This window comes from Panicum hallii, chromosome 7 (assembly GCF_002211085.1).
Source record: "Panicum hallii strain FIL2 chromosome 7, PHallii_v3.1, whole genome shotgun sequence".
Taxonomy (NCBI): domain Eukaryota; kingdom Viridiplantae; phylum Streptophyta; class Magnoliopsida; order Poales; family Poaceae; genus Panicum; species Panicum hallii.
The window spans coordinates 46680171-46699647 of NC_038048.1; the positions used below are offsets into that span (position 1 = coordinate 46680171).

Here is a 19477-nt window from a genome sequence, read left to right on the forward strand (position 1 = left end):
AGTCGGTCAAGATGCTGGCAGTGCTGCCTGCCGAGCCCGGAAGAGGACGAGATCAGAAGACTCGGCAATTCGGCACGAGAGGTCGTCGCGGGGCCCCTCCAACTCCAAGCGGGTTCTGCGGGTGGCTCGCCTGCCTGCGATCTCGTTTGGCGGCTGCGTCTGCGTCCGTGCGTCGTCCTCCTCCTCGCGGCGCCGGCGCGTTCCACACGGCACGGCCTCCGCGCTCCCTGAGTAGCTCTAGCTCCCCTTTCGCCATCCACCCACCCCACCCCGCGCGCACGGACGAGTCCAAGGCTCCAAGCACCCAGCGCCGGGACGACGCCAGCGGGCAGAAAAAGATTGGGAGGAGGAAGAAAAAAAGAATCATTCCCCACGACGACGTCATCGAATCGACTTGCTTAACGGCTTAACCCACCGCCGGTCCCGTTCGCGCGTCGCCACACGATCCGATCGCGTCGCCTCGCCTCGCCCCCCAGCTGCCTTCGTCGCGGCTTCCGCTTCGCGTTCCGGTCGCCCAAGTTGTCAGTGCGCGGCCGGGACTGCTCGACTCGGCAGTGCCGGGTCGTGACGCCCGGCCCGCCCGCTCTCGCCTCGGCGGCTCGGCCTATAAATCCACTCGCCTTCGAGCTCCCTTGCCGCCCCGCATTGAACTCTCCCTCGGTTCGTTCCAGCGCTTGCCCACCGGACTCACCGCCGAGACAGAGCTCCACGCCATCCCCAGGCCCCAGCTTCTCTCTCTCTCTCAGCCGCGTCCGCTTGTCGCGTTGCGGACCCGGAACACGCCGGCCCGCCATATAGAGCGAACAAAGCCAGAGACAGCCGGCCAGACAGACACTCGAAGCGGTGGTCTTCTCCGTTCGGCAAGGGACAAGGATCAGTCCCCAGTTGGTTTAATTAGTAGCCGGCCATGGCGGCGAAGGTAAGCGCTTGAGAATTCTTTGCTCGATTCAATTCTTGCAGCTTTTCTTTAAAAAAAAACAGTTTCTTGCAGCTCTTTTCACCAAAAGAATTTTAGCCTTTTGGATTCCCCATGCCCGATTGCGATTCTTAACGGTATTCTCGCATGTCCTGCTGCAGAAGGTGGTGCTGAAGCTGGACCTGCACGACAACAAGGACAAGCAGAGGGTGCTCAAAGCGGTCTCCACTCTCCACGGTTCGTGCTCACCACTAGCCTCTCCTTCCTTTCTTTTCATCGGCTCCGCTCCGCTCTGCTTCTGAGCCGTGGAGGCCGGCCGGCATCCGTGTCTTGGAGAATTGCAAACCGGAAGAGAGTTTCAGTTTGTATAATCCATGTCCGGGATCTGAATTCTGACGGCCCGAACTCTGAATTCTGACGGACCAGAAGCTGAACCCTGAACTCTGAATTGCTGCAGGCATCGACTCGATCTCCGTGGACATGAAGGACTCTAAGCTGACGGTGGTCGGCCTCGCCGACCCCGTCGACGTCGTGGCCAAGCTGCGCAAGGTCGGGGCCGCCCACATCCTCTCCGTCGGCCCGGCCAAGGAGGAGAAGAAGGACGACAAGAAGGACGGCGATAAGAAGGACGGCGACAAGAAGGACGGCGATAAGAATAAGGTCATGGTGTGCCCGCCGCCGTGGTACGCCGCGCAGTACCCACACTACTACCCCCACTACGTCGTCCACAGCGCCGAGGAGGACCCCAACTCCTGCGTCATCTGCTGATGCCGACGCCGACGCCGGTCCGGGTGTCCCCGGTCAGTTTTTGTAAATTTCTAGTTGGCCTGCCTGCCTGCCTACCTCGAGCTCCGGCGTCAGTGATCACCGGCCGGGACCGGGACCAGGGCCCGGGGTGCGGTGGTTGGCCGCTGCGCTCAGCTCTATCCCTGGGTTGGTTGGCCCGTCCGCAGGTCGTTATATGATGATGATGATGATGATGGCCGGAGCAATTACGCAGGCGGTCCAGGAGGTGGGATTTCAGGCTGCAGATCCATTGCTGATCTGATCAGCGAGTTGTGCAGTGTCCATAGCATATAGTATTTGGGTTTTGTCCTTGCTATTTGGGTGTTAAGGAATGAAACTATAAACTTATATAAAGGTTAACTGAACATATACTAAACTCCATGTGTTCTGATGTATGAAGTCGAGTGATTAAAGGAGCTGAACTGTTTGTTGGACTTGGTCCGAGAGGTTCACGTAAGAGCACGACCAGTGCTCCTGAATCATCTAGAAACGGGCAGCAGTAGGATGAACTGAATAGGGGTTATTGTAATCATAAAATGGCTGCTGTCTAGCCCATCTTTCAAATTTGACCGTACAGAGCTAAGTTTTCATCGGCGACGGTTCGACTCCTTTAAAAGCCAACTATTGTGCATCATAATTAACAATAAATATACTCCTTCTCGGTTGGAAACTAGTTATTTTCCTGATCGGAGCTAGTAACATAGTAAAACAACTAAACCATGCGAACACCACACCCCATGGCAATGGTATAGAATTAGCTTTTTTTTTCTTTGTTCCTATAAAGGCTATAGCAAAGAGAACAACCGTAGAGGTATTGCCACACTTCGTCACAAGCTGCAACATGATTGGAGGTTTTATGAATGGACTGAATTGTCCCGTGAATTAAGCATAAGAAATTATGAGCATAAATCACACACACACACACACACGTTAAAACGACAAAGAAAGAAAAACCACCTATTGGTACGTGCGAGTGCATCAATGACGGAGTGAGAATACGAAATTATGAGCCAAAAGAAACACACACGTTAAAACCACTCCGTGACGTGTGTGAGAGAGACCATCAATGGCAAGGTGAGGAGGAGGGCAAGGAAGCTAAAATTGTTGGTTTGGTTGGTTACGCGGTGGGCAACGGCCGATTAGACGCAAACAAAACGAAACACCAAATAAAGCAGCGCAATCTGAAACCTCATCCTCACCGCTCATTAGCGGCGCCATCGTGTCGGATGACGGAATCCGTCTCGACCGGAACAAAGCAAGCCCGAGCCGAGTGTACCGGTCGCCCGGTAGCAGGGGCAGCTCGCCGATCAGACCAAGGCGCTGCGCACGCGGCCACGTGCGCGACGGTTATCCCCGAGCGCACGCACGGCCCCCGCTTGTCCGGTTCAGCTCCCCTTCCCGGCCGTCCGTTCCAGAGCTTCTGGTGGCTTCCGCCTCATCGGCGGCATCCGCACATGTAGGCGCCACCGACCCGACCCGCCCCCCGCGCGCGCCACTATCCGCGAGGCCGGCGAGGGAGGAGCCAAGCTACCAAACCCCATCCATCCTCCCGACACGGCCCCAATCCGGTGCCCATGGCGATGCTGCTCCGCAAGGTGTGGGGATCCGTGCTCGCGCGCGCGGCGCCGGGGCCCGGCCCGGCGGCCCCAGGTTCCCCGCGGGGCCGCCGCGCGCAGCCGCCCGCCGAGCAGTACTGCGCGTCGCTGTCGCTCGGCGCGCTCGACGCCGTCCCGACCGACGTGATCGCCCAGATCCTGCGCCTGCTCGGCCCCGTCGACGCCGCGCGCTCCAGCGCCGTCTGCCGCGCCTGGCGGATCCTCGCCTCCGACAACGGCCTGTGGGCCTTCTTCCTGCGCCTCGGCCCCGAGCCATGGGACCTCGTCGTCTTCGCGGAGACGCACCTCGCCTACGGCCCCGATTCGCACCCGTGGTCCGTGACGCCTCGACACGCACACTACTCCTCACAGGGCTTAATTATACCCCCGCGCTCGGTATTGCCGCTGACATCGCTGTGCATTTGTAGGCTGTGCTTCGATAACTCGCCGCAGCTCTCGTTCAAACAGATTTACGGCCTCCGAGCGGTGGTACCTGGTACTCTCATAGTGGATGGTAAGACTACACATCCTTGACATCTCCAATTTTACTTACATGGCCAATTCTTGCTTAATCAAAACGAATATTAGAAAAATTCTGAAGACAAGTTAGCCACTCAATGGTGGGATAGTTGCTGAAATTGACTACTTTCTATATCTACATAATGAAATGGATGGTATTACTGTTTGTGGGGCAGCTTCAGTTACTAGGCAAACTTATAATAGTAGAGTATGGGTTTATCACTGAAGCTTAAGGACTTACTGCATTATATATCTATATAAGATTGCCATAATAGTCTCAGTTCTTGGTGTGCCCTCTGTTGTTTCTTTAATTGAAGGTGGATCTGGGTATTGCAAGTATGGCTGGAGCAAGTATGCTGCTCCTTCTGGGCGTTGTGCGACATTCTTGGTAAGCTGTGGTGACCAGTGGCTAAGGCACATCGTAAAGGCATAAGACGCCCATGAACATTACGATGACCAGTGCTAACCTACTAAGCTCAAGACTAGTGTTTACTTATCTTCAGAGCCAAAAGATATGTCATTAATTTCTATGCCTATCCTGGATTGCTGTACAGGAATTCGGTAACATTGAATCACCTATGTATGCAAGGCTTCGTCACTTCTTCTCTACGATCTATACGAGGTTTTGAACTAGATCTCGTTTTCACAGTTCAACATAGTATGTTTATTTCGAATTACAGTTTTTCCATGGCTACAGAAAATTTGGCCAGTGATGTCCTTTTCTTGTGTTAAAAGGGAATTTCACTGATGATACTAGTGGCTGTTGGGTGAATTTATATGGAACACAATTTTCTATGTTTATGGAAACTTAGACTTACTAGGCTGCCTACTGTCAAAGTAATTGCACCATCTCTAGCTTTGAGATCAGCGTGTAATGTCCGTGAGTATGCTAGGATGTGTGCTCATTTATGTTTCAGCTTGCACACATGCCGTTGACTATTCATGTTACAAATCCATCCTACTAGCACATGCTAGGAGATAACGCTTTGGTAATTATTTTTTATTTATTATCATGTAGGTAGAAAAACTGTATGTGGTGGTACTTTTACGTCCCAATATCCTTTACCCTACCGGGATAAACAGATGTGGGTTCAACTCAAAATTCTAATCTTCCTCCGATATTTTAATATTAGCGTTTGTTGTATTCTCTTACCCAAAAGAAGCTGACCAATGAAAGATAAAAGTCAACACTTTTGGGTGTTTTCACCACTGGTTTGGTTTGAAATCATAAGGAGCTAGAGTTTCATTAACAAATTCCCTGATTGGGTGATGTTTAGTACTAAATTCTTTCTCTGGACATATTCATTGTGTAATATCTCCTATTTTGACTTTCACAGGATGCAAGTAAAGCCTTCCACTCAACCAGTTATTGTTGTCCTTCCACTGTGTCATACTGATGGTTTGTATTCTTATAGTTTTACTGGGCCCAACTATCTAGTTCACGGTTCTGCATTTTGACCATATTACTTGACCCAGCTTTATATTTGTCACAGATACTGAGTCTGCTTGGGCCTCAAGAAAGCAATACAAGGAGACGATATACTCTGTGTTGTTTGATATGAATGTTCCTGCTGTTTGCGCTGTTGATCAAGTATGCATTAATAAATTCTTTGATTATTGGTTACACCAAATGGATACATTTTTCAAATTTCACCTCATGTTTTCTATTTAATCCAATCATCGCTCCTACCCTGAATTAATTTGGCCTTTTGGATTTAGCTTTCATATAAATAGTAAATTCATGTAATCGCACCACACCAGAATTTAGTTAAAAGCTTACTGCCCAACTGAGAGCTTTGTATAAAATGATCCATACAATGCTGTAATATTGTTGTAGACATACACCGCCTTTCTTCGATGGCTTAAGTGTCCAAAATTGTTTGATCTTCAATTATTCGTACTTATGTACTTAATGTGGCATGCGTATAACTATCCTTGAGGAAACTTTTGTAAGCAATGAGCTCACTAGCATTTGCTTTCCAGGCAGTTTTATCTTTGTATGCTTCTAAAAGGACCTCCGGAATAGTTGTCCACATTGGATTCAATACCACTTCTGTCGTTCCCAGTAAGTAATTATTCTTATATTTTCCTTTCTTTATGTAAGATCCAGGATATTATTACTGTTTTTCAAGTATTTACTGTATTTTTCCATGAGTTTGGGAACATTAGTCATGCCATTTGCATCTTTCAGTTGCACATACTAATGTCACTACATTTTAGATTCTGATGTACTATGTTTGCAACAGTCTTTGAAGGCAGGGTAATGTACGAGATAGGTGTTGAAACTGTGGGGCAAGGAGCCCTTAAACTCACTGGATTTCTTAAGGAGTTAATGCACCAGAGAAACATATTTTGTGAGTCACTGTATACTGTCCGGACCATCAAGGAGGTAAAGTTTATTTATGACACAATAGTTGAAGTTATTTGGTGTCCAGGCATTCTTCCTATAATCTGACCTGATGGCTACACACAAGCTAACTGTGTTTGGAGCCTATTACCTATAGGATACCGATTTAAACATGATTGTCACAGAATGGAGATGTCTCTGACATATGTCCGTACCTCTCTTTCTCTCTTATATGAAGAAACTTTGCTACGTAGCGGCTGATTATGAAGCTGAACTACGTAAAGATACACAAGCTTCTTGTGAGGTTGATGGTGAAAGGTTGTTCACTCTGTCAACTGAGAGATTCAAGACTGCAGAAATTCTATTTCAGCCCCATATGGGAGGAATGTATGTAATTTTCAGATATTGCTTGATTCTACTTTCATTACAGTTCAGTTGTCGTTGCTCAATGTTGACCTTGCCCATGCAGGCGTGCTATGGGCTTGCATAAAGCAGTAGCTCTATGTATGGATCACTGCTACAATTCAGAAGTGGTTGGTGATGACAGCTGGTACAAGACAATTGTTTTAGCTGGTGGATCATCATGCTTACCTGGTTTACCAGGTATTTTTCCTATGGATTCTGGTGCAATATGTTTTCTAGACATTCATTAGTATTGAATTAAACATGGATTGATGGTGGATTATGCTGTTTATTCCAGATTTTGTTTATTCTTTGTGATTCTAATGGATACCGTGAAATGCAACAGAGAGGCTGGAAAAAGAGCTTCACCAACTTCTCCCACCTTACATTTCTGAAGGAATAAGAGTGGTTCCTCCTCCATTTGGCACTGATTCTGCCTGGTTTGGTGCGAAGATGATCAGCAATGTAAGAACATGGAACCTTGAATTTTGTTTTTGTTCACTGAATTCATTGCTGATGTTATTCTCTTCTACGAATGGTCGGTTGAACTTTAGGTGAGTACTTTCACTGAGGCATGGTGCGTGAAGAAGAAGCAGTTTCGCCAGAAGATGCGCAGGAATGGTCCATTGTTTGTGAATTCTTGGTAATAAGAATCCCATATACAGTTATGATTGCACGGCAACAAGTCGTGATCTAGAAATAAACATGGAGTTCCCATGGAGCTATCCTCCGTATCCAAAATCCAGTCCAGGCTCCACCGGTTTATAAAGTACGAGCAAATACATATGTCATGTACATGAATTATGAGCAAGAGCACCATAGGTTATTGTTGTTATAGCATGTTTTTGGAAGTTAAATTGTTAATAGAGAATGTTCGACGGAACAATTTTTTCACTATTGGATTTAAGTGGCCTTGGTCTGTAATTATTTAAGTTGGAGTTTGGTAAATGTTGTCATATGGTATTATAGACCAATTTTGTAAATGAAATACCCCCTCCGTTTCTAAAAGCTTGTCCTAAATGTTATATGTAGAAAATAGGGGATTGTGAACTGTTACTCCCCTCACACTCTATATACCTGTCCGCTAATGTAGTGAGGTGCGGACACAACAGGTGCTACTGGCCCTTTTAACATAGATTATCACTATTCAGCGTAAAATAGACCATCCGTATTTTTGTTGTAAATTTGTATTCCCACCGTCTATTCTCACATGCCTAGTTAGCTTACAGATTTTCACCCTTCACAGACAAATTGACTGCGTTTCCAAAACAGTTACCCACTGGAATCCAACTGCCCGTCCGGGTTCGTCCGGTTACGCCGAATGAGTTAGCAAATTAATAAATAAGCAACGCAAGCAACGGACACCACAAACCATATAAATATGATTAACGAAGCAACATCAGATAACGGAACGGTCAGGTAGAACAGACTACCAGACTCAAACGGACTTCGCAAGGTAAACATGAGTTCAACAGGACACAATAACCCTTAAAAGTCCATTCATACTTGGTTGGGGGGAGAGTGACTTGGCTGGTTATTTAGTTGATAACGGTTTCAGGATTGCGCACATTCACCAATTGGCCTTTTCTTCTAGCCCATGGCGTACTTCTGCGTCCAGGAGCGAGCAGTCGACTCATACTTGGCCCTATCAGTCTTGTACATGTGAGCAATCTCAGGCACAAGCGGGTCATCGGGGTTTGGGTCTGTGAGCAGCGAACAGATTGAGAGGAGCACCTGTTAACACACAACAGAAAAAAGATCAGGAAGATGGTCACTATCTATCTGAATATACTGTTCTCAGTGAACATTGCTGCAAAAATATAACTTATCAAATCAAGGAAAATGGGTGTGAGGATGTTAAAACTCGAAATAATATATACACAGAATTTGGCTGATTCACCTTTGATATGGTCAAAGCAGGGCTCCACTGTTCCTTGAGAATGTCAAGGCAAATGCTGCCATTGCTGTTAATGTTCGGGTGGAACACCTTGGTGCGAAATGACACCTGAAAATTAGTGTATCATTTGAACATTAGAAACCAATAAATGATTTAAGGGTTCAAATCATCTGTTCTTTAAAGATGAAAAGCTGTAGCTCTAGGTATCAGAGTATTCATCCAATGAAGAATTACTAGGGAGCTTGTATTGGAAATGAGATTTAGATAAATTACCTTTGGTGGTTTGAAAGGATAATCAGGTGGGAAATGAATGTTCACCAAGAATACCCCACCAGCAAACGGGCTGTCCGAAGGCCCCATGATAGTGGCTTGCCAATGGAACATGTCCTCACCAACAGGACCTGACAATAAGACCAGTGAGTGCACCCTCAATGAACTGAATATTAGCCAGACAACCTACTCATTTCCTTATGCAGATTATTCAAATGCACAAGTAGCACAAAATGAGGATGGGGCATTCAACAGTAGATACAGTCTAGAGATTGAACTTGCACAATAGCATCCAACAGATGCTATAGACAAATCATACCAAATAAAGACATCAATAATGCCTATGAGGCTGAAGCACACACAACAAATGCTTTACTCTTCCATCACAACCTTCTCCTAATTGGTCTCCCTGTTGCACTCACATCAGTGTTATGATCCTAATAATGACATGGTCTATAACTTGTAACAGAGGCATCCTTTTGAGTTTATGGTATAATTTAATTTAATTTCCAGATTACTGCTACATTTTTTTTAATTCAATGTGGTATAACTGTAGTTGGACAACAGATGGTGTAATTAGATCAAACTGACAGACATGTGGAGAGAATAAGCAGCAGTTTCATCTGATTACAAATTTAACTAAAAAAGGAATCGCAGATAGTAGAACCTATAAGGGCTTGTCGCACTCATGTAACCACAGTCAAATACTTTTCAATCAACAGCACGGAACATAACAAACGTAACCCGATAACCAGATTAGAGTTCATGAAGACGCTCGACAAAATAATCCTGCAAACCATGGCAGTCACATCATGCAATAAAGTAGCTATCATTCTAGCTGCATCAATCATGAGCCGACGAAACACAAATCAACTCTAGTACACACGGACAACGCGTTCATCACAGCACAATTCGGCAAGATCTAGACAAAAAAACATGGCGCTAGAGAGCAAATCACCTGCACTGCAGGAAGTGGGCGGGTCCTTCTGCAGGTCCTTCAACTCCTTCAGGATCCTCTTCGACGCCATGGATCAAACCCTAAATCCCCAAAAATCCATAGATCAAATCAAACCTAGGGTAGGGCCTTCACAGATCGAACCGATCGAATAGAAGGAGGGGGTTCGGGGAGCCCGCGTACCGATCGGTGCCGGGGGTATCAGGCGGGGTGGCGCGGGGTCGGTGCTGCGGCCGCCTCCTTCTCTTCTTCGAGGCGCGCGGCGGAGACGGCGTGTCGCGGCGGGCTCGGCCACAAACGGGAGGAAGCGAGGAGTCGGGGGGATTTGGGTGGGGGAGCCCGTGGGGGCGTTTTATAGGGCGACGGGCGGACATGGACCGTCCGATGGGGGATCCGCGGGCGCCGACGCCTCGCGTGATGCTTACGCTGGACGCGCACAGGGGTTCAGCTTTCGGTGCTTTTCCGGGTTTCTTTTGCACAGGAAAAGAGGGAAAAATCATTGCCCTGTTTTGGTGATCGGTGAGAGTTTGATAGGTGTGTTGGATTGACACGCTTATTGCACATGGATCTACTCAAGTCCTACCCATACCTTAGTTGTACTTGGGAGGTATTCTTGTTCTAGATACATCATAATATACATAATAATATGAGGTAGTTTTAAAAGGGTTTTACTTTGCATCCGAATGCTGCCATGCCAACAGTTCACAACACGGCACTTGTTTAGACTGTTGTTTGCTTTGTGACTGTATTGTTAGCGTGTCATACTTATCTAGCCACGTCATGTGTCATACTTGTGTAGGTTATTTGTATTTTGTAAAGCATATTTTTCCTACCAAAAGTTCGTCAAAAGCTTCAGTTATTAAACTTCGCGTGCAGGCAAATTTGTAGCGTGATGGGCGAGAAAACCAGCCAAAACATGCCCTTGCTACTTGCACAGTAATCTTCTAAAAAAGCATATTTTTCCTACCAAAAGTTTGTCGAAAACTTCAGTTATTGAACTTCGCGTGCAGGTAAATTTGTAGCGTGATGGGCGAGAAAACCAGCCAAAACATGCCCTTGCTACTTGCACGGTAATCTTCTAAAAAAGCATTCTTCTTGTTATAGATATATCTTAGAATATAATTGCTACATCGGTGCATTTTTTAGACCTGATGGCCACCTTATTAGACACATAAAAATAACTACTAGAGTGGTTGATAACATGTCTTTCTATAAACTACGTTTTCCTTTGGGCAAAATTTTGGTGGTAAAAATCATCATGATCCACATATATATAGACTAAGAGATGAAAAATAATAGCATAAACGAAATTTAAAATAGATAATCAGTTGTCAATTTCAATGAAGCTCCTAAATTAATAATTTGACTTCTAGAAGAAAAATGAAATCATACTTGAGAAAAAGCATAGATAGGACTTTGAAAGAGATGTCAAGATCAGGACGGATTTTCTAGAAGAAAATCGAAATCATACTTGAGTTAACCAAAACTTTCATGCTTGCTCCTACCTTCCAGCAGGTTTCATAAGGTTATTTTCAGCTATAAGCCCAAATTATACTAGCATGCACTCTCAACTCCCAATAATGAAACAAGTTCAAAAAAAAAAACTCCCCAGTAATGAACAAGGTAGGACATTATAAAAAAGGTAGGGTTACACCCCCCCCCACCTTTTTTTTTTTGAAAAGGTTCAGGGGTGAACTGTAAAAGTGGCCCTGAAGGAAGTAAACTGCTCGTCTGCTCCAGCCTCCGGTGCCGCCGTCAGCCCGTCTCGCTCTGCGGCCGCACCAGAGCACTAGCCGCTACGGTAGGGGATGTCGGCCCTGGTGGCTAGCCGCTGTTTCCTCCATCTCCGGCCGGGGCTAGAGCTATGCCTGCGGTCCCGTCCCCTGACACCCCGCTCCTCCTGGTACCTCTCCACCTTGTTCCCCATGCTGCCGGTCCATCCCCTATCGATTTCTCAGCCCCAAATTGACAAATGTTTCCTTCTTTTGCAGGGTAAAGGTGATGGCTCGTTTCCGGCGCGAGCCTCCGCGCCGGAACCTCCTGAGCTGCCGGCAAGGTGCTTTTGAAGAGGGGAATGCAGGTGAGACTTGAGCTACAGAAGTGGTTTTGAACAGTCGTGTGGATGTAAGTATGTGACCTTACTGGTTTGGTCCAGCGATGGATAAGGCTATGCGGAGTACGGACGAACAACTCAGTCATTGCAAGGATGGGAATGGCACAGGCCTGGATCCCGTTGGAAAGAACTTTGTCAATGAGTTTGCGCAGCTTTCTTTGGAGGAGGAGGCGAGTGATGACGTGGTGTGCGGAATTAGTGAAAGCGTGGTGCGAGATGTGGGGAAGGCTGCAATTGAATTGCTTGCTGCCAGGTGAGGCCTTATAGATGATGTCTACCAACTGTCCTCCTAGAGATGTTCAAGAAATCTCCCTGAAACTCTGCTCGATAGCAATATGTTGCAATAAAAAAAAATTGTGCCATTTTAATCTGCAGTATGAATTGTTCATCAAGTCTAAATGAATAATCTTCAGATCACATGTAAAATTGGAGTTGATGATGCTGGTAACATTTTGAACTAAGTGAATGGTTTTGTCACTGCCACCAGTGTGTTATTCTGCTGATCTTCTCAATTTCTAATATCATGTATTTGCCTTAGCTTCATAGTCTAATGGAAACTGTGATATATGCATTTATGTCATTGAATTTTACTTGTTTTTTTGAAGTCTTGTTTTCGCTGTTGAATGAATACTGAAGTATGACTTGTTTCTTTTGGGCAGAGCATTCACAGTTTCTGAGCTTAGGAAGAAACTACAAAGTAAGAAGTATCCAGTTGATGCAGTTGATACTGTGGTTGCTGATTTCAAGTCAAGGTAAGACTGTTTCTATTGAATTACAGTCACACTAGTAGAAGTACTACCCTTCACTTTGACCAAATGACCAATAATTGTGATGGCACAATCTTTATCCATCTTTACAAACCACATAGCGTAAATCCTAGATTTGGACTGCAACCAACAATCCAATTACTTCTTGTTCTGCATGGGGAATTCCCAAATTTTGTAAAGGGCCTTCATACGTTTTATGCCAGAACTTAAATGTTAGATCTAGCCAATACTTTTGGACGATATAGCAAGGCAGTAGGCATTAATACATCATTCTAAGAACATGTTTCTCTTTGCTATGCCTATGCTCATATTATATAAAATATTTTCATCTTTTATTTCTGAAGGGGTTTGTTGAATGATGGTTTTTATGCGGAATCATTTTCGCGATCCCGGTGGATATCATCAACATGGGGTCCAAGGCGAATAAAACAGGCTAGTATTTTTTTTTCTGACCTCCCTTTCTGTTGTTCTAAATAAACAGTTGACACTTGTAGCCCTGTTTTATTATGAACCTATTTGCTATGAGTTAATACACATATATCCTTGGTATGAATCTAAATCTTTTTTTTTTCATGACCCATTAGTAGTGAGTTCCCTTGAGCTGTCACCATATATTCCTGGGGCTAAGATAAAGAATAATTTCCATACCTAAAATTTCAATGAGGTGAAAGAAAAGCTACTTTGCAAACAAAGTTTATATTCCGACGCCTTCTGAAAGTAAATTTGTGATGCCTGTTTTCACTCTTAATGTTATTTAATTTTAAGCTTTGTGTCCCTCTTGTGAAATTCGTACATAAACTATTTGTAATTTGACATCACCCGCTCTCAAATTAGGCACTTCGCCAAAAGGGTGTGCCAGAGGCAGAAGTAGATCAGGCAACAAGAAGAGTGTTCCAGGATGGTCACGGCCATGGTAAAGAAGCGACATATGGCATATCCGAAGCTTCCATGGATCATCTATTTGCTCAGGCATCCAAACAGTGGAAGCGTGGGCAGAACTTGACCTTGGAGAATCGCCGTGGGCGCATTGTGAGGTGGCTTCAGTACCGAGGGTTCAACTGGGCTGTGACCAATGCCATTGTCAGGAAGCTGGAGGCTCAGCACCCTCCTTGACCTTTCTCCATTGCAAGTTAGTATGTTATTTTTGTCTAAGGTTTAATTGGGGATGTAGTAACTGCTCTATCCGATTAGTTTATGATAAACATGCCCAGCCAACAATCTGAAGAATACAAGATCATTGCTTTTAACACCTTAATTCAGATATTTTAGTTTGGGAAATCGGAATGTGAAAATCTGACAAAGCGAATATCAATGAACACTTCAAAGTTTCAAGTGAGAAGTTCAGGTGGGTGCTCTACCCTTCGGTGAATCGCCAAAAAAAGTTCTCATTTAAATGAACCCAGGGAGCAAGTTTTATCCACGACAAGGTGAAAAAATGCAAACTATCACAGGGAGCAAGTGTTATACACGACACAGGGAACCAGGCAAAAAAATGTAGGACATTGATTAATTTTCTTATGCAAAGTACATTGACAGCATTATCAGTCAGAACACAGAAGAAAAATAAAAGCTCCAGTGGCATTAAGGATTGTATTTGATCATTGTTCCACAGATCAGGAGGAACAGAAGACATATTTTAATGCTTCATTACTGTTGTGACGGTCTGACGGATCATTTCAAGAATCCATTTGTCTCCTTCACCTCTTATGCATCAGCGGTGCTGGGACCTCCGGACGGGCTGGAGCCGCTTGGCGCGTCTACGGGAGTATAGGCTGGGCTGGACGCTGATGCTGATGCCGACCCGCTTGGCGCCTCCGAGCTCGACGCGGAGGAGCTGGCACCCTCGGCGAAGGGCGCCACGGCCACAGCGGCGAGGAGGATCACAATGAGCACGAGAGCACGGGCCATGGCTGAGTCTCTTGGTGTTTAGGCTTGCGCGGTTGTGAATTGTGGCGCTTGTGTTTTGGTGCTGGTCACTGCGTTTTGTGTTCTTGGCGTGGCGATTCTGGTGGCTTTATAAGTGAGACTGGTGCCTATTTTTGGGTGGCGAGTTGGGGTCGCGTTGCGCTGGCATGTCTCGGGCTTTGGCACCTGGCTCGTCGCGGTGCTTCCCCAATGATAACCCGGCCGTTTTTAGAATCAACCGGTGACCTTTTTCCTCCAATCTCCATAGCTTGTGGTTTGCTGGCGTTATTTTGCCAGTGTCATAGTGTAGCTAGTGCAGCCTACAAGCATTCGCTCCTTTCTTATTCGTCACTGCGGCGGAGTTGAAATTGAGGCCAGAGTTGGAGAATACTATCAGGAGATGCCATGGATCATCAGTTTGCTAAGGCGTCTCAATAGTGGCACCTTGATCCTAAATAGGTTTCAGGAATTGCAATCTGGTTATGTTTTGGTTTGTTTTTTGTGCTGCGATCATTCCATCATGTCTTGTCGTGAATAGGGATGCAAAAGGCATGTCGGTTTTGCTTTCTCTTGGTCATTGGGGTGATCCGAAATATGTTCAGTTGAACTAATCAGGTTCGAAGGGAAGGAAATGTGATAGAAATGAATTAAATGATAGAACCACTCATTTTTTAAGTAACGAAACTATCCATTGGTGTCGCCACCTGTGTCCCAGTTGTAAACTTTTTGTATTGCTTCCTAGCTTAGGTTTCTTTTGCTTGAATCAGGCGGATGTAGCCAAGGTCAGCTTTTGTACTGGTTGAGTCAAACAAACTTTCAATTTCCATTATCATGGCATTTGACTTTTTTTTGGAAAATAAAAGCTTATGTCGAAAAAAAAGGAGAAAAGCTTGATCCTGGAAAACTGCCATGCACGCCTTGTGAGATGGCTTGAGGGCCTATGCTTCAACTGGCAGTGACCAACCCCATTGTCAGGAAGCTGGAGGCACAGCAGTCAGCACCCTCCCTAATCTTCTGTTTTGCAAGTTGGTAGCAGCTGTTATTATTTGAGGTTTAGTCGGCTTTGTAGTAACTGCTCTACCTGGTTTATGATGAACATGCTGTTTGTTTAAAACCGGGGAGAAGGTCGTTGTTTTGATATCCCAATTTAAGCGGTGCCCTATCCATTAAGGAAGTCATACAAAACCCGAAGCAATACAAAGACTGAAACTGTCTTTATACCAAAAAAGAAAAAGGAAATGGGAACATTATGCAGGTTAAGAGAACAACAACTCAAAGTCCTAGAAACAACTCTGCTGCTGCTCTGGTATGTTCAAAGGCTTTGATCTCTTCAGTGATCCTTTCCATTTCTTGAGAGACTGAATGTTCTTCAAGGTTGCAAAATGCACCCATTGCTTTCTTCAAAATCTCCCACCAGTCAATGTTGTTTTTCCTTTCCTATCTTTGATTGGTACTGCACTTAAACAGACAGTTCAGTTTCAGTTACAAATTAAACAAGAAAGTATAGTACTATTGGCCACCACAGCTCATGTATAATCACAACAGATAACTGTAGCAAAGCTTGAGATCAGAAACACATTTCATTATACATTTCACAAGGATGAAAAACTGAACATACAAAAGGAACGATAGTACATCATCAGTTCATCATAACATTATCAATCACACACACACAGAGGAAACAAATTAAGCTCCAGTGGCATTATGGATCACTACTCGATACATACTTGTTTGATCATTGTTCTCCCCGACATGAGGAGCAAACAAACAAAAGACAACGTTCATTGCTGCTGCGACGGATCATCTCAAGACTCCATTATATTCCGCGGCTTGGCCTCCTACGCGTCAGAAGTGCTGGGTCCGTCGGATGAGCTGGTGGCGCTTGGCGCATCTGCGGGAGCATCGGAGGGGCTGGGCGCTGACGCCGACTCGCTTGGCGCCTCCGAGCTCGAAGAGGAGGCCGCCACGGCGAGCGGTGCCACGGCCACGGCGGCGAGGAGGATCACGACGAGCACAAGAGCACGGGCCATTGTCGTGGGAGCTATTTGCAGTGGCTTTGTTGCTGTGGTGTTCTCGTTTGGTTGCTGCTGTGGTGGTGGTGGCTGATGCGAGATGATTCTAGTGGTTTTATACGTGAGGCGGTGGTTATTTTTGGGCCTGGTATGTTTAGAGATGCGTTGCGTTGGCGTGTCACTGGCTATGGCACGTAGCGGCGCTTGCCCAATGGGAACCTGCCTATTTTTAGGCATCGACCAATGAAGGCGACAGGTGTCGAGTTGTGCTCACTTCTTAGTTTATGGTTTCTTCAAGAACACTGTCCTTTGTTTTCTTTTCTTTTCTTTTTTAAAAAAGAACATTGCCCTCCTACCTAGTCACTTGTATTTTTGCAAGGATAAAGGATTGAAGCTACATTGGGGGATTCTGAATACAAAGCTGGCCGAGAAGTCAGGGGATTGCGAGGATTTGAGCTACAACATCGCGACGGGAGAAGTCATATGAAAAGAGTAATTTCTTGCTGTTTCAGTTGGTGCTGGTGTCGATTCTGCTATTGCCATATCAGCTTAACTGCTGTACCCTTAGCTCAGGACATTCTTTTACTACTTCTTCTTGTTCTAATGAAAATGCAGAGTACCAACTATACTTACTAAATAAAAGGAGCTCCAAAAGAACAGAACAAGCGAACTCTGCGTGATTTTGTTTTCAACTTTTTAATGGACAAAAACAGCAAAATAAATATTTCTAACAAAAATGAAAACTTTTTTCTCTAACAAAGATGAATAAGACCGGCCTCCCTTAGTGGTTGTTGACATCATACATCCTATCTTGGCATAGGAACCCTTGTGAACTGAGTCTATCAGAGTTCATCGCTTCTATCAGAGTTCTGTATAATTTTCTTTAAAATATTTCTCCAATATGTCGTGTCGATCTAGACTTTTCTCATCTGATTCCAAATTGCGTCGGAGCCAAGATCCCTCTAGGTTTAATTTGCTGCAGGAACTATGTATTTTCTAATTTGAAAGGAACATCTTGCCACGGATAAAAAGAAGCTTTCAATTACTCTAGATGGATGTTGTTCTTCATCTGATTCCAAAATGTATTGGAGTCAGGAATCACCTTTCTAATTGGATGTAACATGCTGATATGGATGTAGAGGGTAAGTGAGAAAATAGGAGATAGGGAGATGAACGCGCAACAGGATGGGAAAACTTTTGAGTCCCTGGGACCCACGTGCTCTAACGGATGGTGACGACGTTGAGGGTGGGCACCTGTCGCTATGGGCACCCAATGTTTTCTGTTTCTGTAATTTCGCTTGATGAATTTCAGTTAGATGCGCATGCCATTTTTGTTATGCTTGCCTACTCCACCAAGTGATTTCCATTCAGATATATATTAAACCACACCACTTAACTGTATTTATATATTTATCGGGATAGGGAGATGCAGCTTGCTGTGCTTGCCTTCCACTTCGTCTGAAGCCGAGGAAAGACATCCAGTCTCAATGAACTTAAACCAAAACATTGCTACATACAAGTGAACGAGCATTGGGCAGTTCGTTGCTGGCTTGCTGCCTGTCTTTGGCTTTGCTTTTGTTTCAGCAGTCGAGCTCCAGCAACTCAAAGAAGAGAACAAGCAGCTGATGGCGGATGAGCTGATGCGGGGATTGCATTTTCAAAGGGAAGAAAATGAAACAACAGTCACCAATTGCTAATTCTGGTGAACTCGAGGTTTCAGTAATGAGACAATATATATTATTGCTTGGCATCATCCAAATTTCACACAGGGATCTATACCCAGGGGCCATTATTGCAACATATATAACTGCAGCAGATTTTAGTAGACAAACACAAGTTTACCAAAAAGGAAAAGGAGAGTACATCGATGACATTATCAATCAATCGGGAAAAAGGAAAAAAAAAGCCTATGTCATCAGGATCGCCATCTCTATCCGATACGTATTATACCATTGCTCCTGACAATGACATCGTCAGGAGAGGAACACAACGCTTAATTTGTTACTGCTGCGACGGATCATTTCAAGACTCCAATTCGCGCCTTCGCCTTATGCATCAGCAGAGCTGGGCCCGTCGGACGAGCTGGTGGCGCTCGGCGAGTCCGCGGAAGCACCGGACGGGCCGGGCGCTGCCGCCGCCGACCCGCTTGGCGCCTCCGAGCTCGGGGTGCTGGAGGCCGCCTCGGCGAGCGGCGCCACCATCACGGCGGCGAGGAGGATCACGACGAGCGCGAGGACACGAGCCATTGGGTGCCTTGATGGGAGTGTGCTGCGGTTGTGGGTAGTGCTGGATCCCTAGTGATGAGCTACAAGCAGTGGCGTGCTTCGGGTGTTGTTTGCGTGCTCGGTGACTGCGGTGGCGGACATGAGGCGAGGCTGTGGTTTTTATACGTGAGAAGGGGGCTATTTTTGGCTGGAGCCGCGCGTGCGCTGGCGTGCCCTGGGCGCCGGCGCGTTCGATTGCCAATGAGGGGGCCTCGCCGTTTTTGGCCACGTCGGCCGGAGGACGCGACGTGTGGCGTGTCTGCGGTCGAGCTCCGGCCGGCCGGCCGGCCGGGCACCATGCGCTTCTTCCTTCGATAGACTAGCAATTCGGGACAAGGAAGATACGTGGCATCGACTCGTGGCCTGGGAAAGGCGGCAAGTGTGGTTTGAACGAAACAAGCACAGATGGTTTTGCAGCATCTTTGGTAAGGCTGTGACGCCGGACCAGTGTAAGTGTAACAACTAACAAGGCGGCATGGGGTGCCACTTTTAGTTGTTTTTGGTGAATCCGTGTTGTTTCCTTGCAAACTGCAAAATACAGTGTTGACATCTCGTATTTAGCAGGTAGCATTTGCAGCACACCAATGCTTTGTAATTTGTAGCAAAGTCCGTATTGGCATTTTTCATGTCCTAAGATTCCTCTTGCATCATCGCCAACGCCCGTCTTACGTCTCGCACGCAGCAAAGCTCGGGCGCTTGGCAGATGTAAATTCCGATGGCTTGTGTACA

At 45.9% G+C, this 19477-nt stretch overlaps 4 protein-coding genes across 4 annotated transcripts; 3 read left to right on the forward strand and 1 right to left on the reverse strand.

Moving 5' to 3' along the window:
• The first annotated feature begins 603 nt into the window (after window positions 1-603).
• On the forward strand, window positions 604-2266 carry LOC112898826 (heavy metal-associated isoprenylated plant protein 39-like). The gene is made up of 3 exons (XM_025967129.1): window positions 604-919; window positions 1078-1153; window positions 1374-2266. Exons 1-3 carry the CDS (start codon window positions 908-910, stop codon window positions 1682-1684), a joined length of 399 nt encoding a protein of 132 aa, XP_025822914.1. The 5' UTR covers window positions 604-907; the 3' UTR covers window positions 1685-2266.
• Window positions 2267-2993: 727 nt separating this feature from the next.
• Window positions 2994-7585, forward strand: LOC112898824 (actin-related protein 8). The gene is made up of 12 exons (XM_025967126.1): window positions 2994-3632; window positions 3726-3811; window positions 4134-4204; window positions 4371-4438; window positions 5154-5215; window positions 5310-5407; window positions 5800-5881; window positions 6063-6205; window positions 6402-6550; window positions 6633-6766; window positions 6912-7030; window positions 7120-7585. Exons 1-12 carry the CDS (start codon window positions 3277-3279, stop codon window positions 7210-7212), a joined length of 1461 nt encoding a protein of 486 aa, XP_025822911.1. The 5' UTR covers window positions 2994-3276; the 3' UTR covers window positions 7213-7585.
• A 340-nt stretch (window positions 7586-7925) lies between these two features.
• Window positions 7926-10026, reverse strand: LOC112898825 (ubiquitin-conjugating enzyme E2 28-like). Its single transcript, XM_025967128.1, has 5 exons — window positions 9871-10026; window positions 9691-9770; window positions 8736-8863; window positions 8466-8570; window positions 7926-8299 (listed from the first exon to the last, which is right to left on the reverse strand). Exons 2-5 carry the CDS (start codon window positions 9758-9760, stop codon window positions 8156-8158), a joined length of 447 nt encoding a protein of 148 aa, XP_025822913.1. The 5' UTR covers window positions 9761-9770; window positions 9871-10026; the 3' UTR covers window positions 7926-8155.
• A 1370-nt stretch (window positions 10027-11396) lies between these two features.
• On the forward strand, window positions 11397-13845 carry LOC112898988. The gene is made up of 6 exons (XM_025967318.1): window positions 11397-11590; window positions 11679-11767; window positions 11843-12053; window positions 12460-12552; window positions 12912-12999; window positions 13402-13845. Exons 1-6 carry the CDS (start codon window positions 11496-11498, stop codon window positions 13678-13680), a joined length of 855 nt encoding a protein of 284 aa, XP_025823103.1. The 5' UTR covers window positions 11397-11495; the 3' UTR covers window positions 13681-13845.
• The last annotated feature ends 5632 nt before the right edge of the window (window positions 13846-19477 follow it).

What these genes read in the sequence shown, in the direction of transcription:
- LOC112898826 (XM_025967129.1), top strand. An exon ending in AGCGGTCTCCACTCTCCACG is followed by an intron (nt 1,154 to 1,373) that starts GTTCGTGCTCAC and finishes GAATTGCTGCAG; the next exon opens with GCATCGACTCGATCTCCGTG.
- LOC112898824 (XM_025967126.1), top strand. Translation starts at nt 3,277, where the DNA reads ATGGCGATGCTGCTCCGCAAGGTGTGGGGATCCGTGCTCGCGCGCGCG. An exon ending in TACCACTTCTGTCGTTCCCA is followed by an intron (nt 5,882 to 6,062) that starts GTAAGTAATTAT and finishes TGTTTGCAACAG; the next exon opens with TCTTTGAAGGCAGGGTAATG. An exon ending in CAGCCCCATATGGGAGGAAT is followed by an intron (nt 6,551 to 6,632) that starts GTATGTAATTTT and finishes TTGCCCATGCAG; the next exon opens with GCGTGCTATGGGCTTGCATA.
- LOC112898825 (XM_025967128.1), bottom strand. Translation starts at nt 9,760, where the DNA reads ATGGCGTCGAAGAGGATCCTGAAGGAGTTGAAGGACCTGCAGAAGGAC. An exon ending in GCCCACTTCCTGCAGTGCAG is followed by an intron (nt 8,864 to 9,690) that starts GTGATTTGCTCT and finishes TCTTATTGTCAG; the next exon opens with GTCCTGTTGGTGAGGACATG. An exon ending in CTGCTTTGACCATATCAAAG is followed by an intron (nt 8,300 to 8,465) that starts GTGAATCAGCCA and finishes GTGTGTTAACAG; the next exon opens with GTGCTCCTCTCAATCTGTTC.
- LOC112898988 (XM_025967318.1), top strand. Translation starts at nt 11,496, where the DNA reads ATGTCGGCCCTGGTGGCTAGCCGCTGTTTCCTCCATCTCCGGCCGGGG. An exon ending in TTTTGAAGAGGGGAATGCAG is followed by an intron (nt 11,768 to 11,842) that starts GTGAGACTTGAG and finishes GGTTTGGTCCAG; the next exon opens with CGATGGATAAGGCTATGCGG. An exon ending in GTTGCTGATTTCAAGTCAAG is followed by an intron (nt 12,553 to 12,911) that starts GTAAGACTGTTT and finishes TTATTTCTGAAG; the next exon opens with GGGTTTGTTGAATGATGGTT.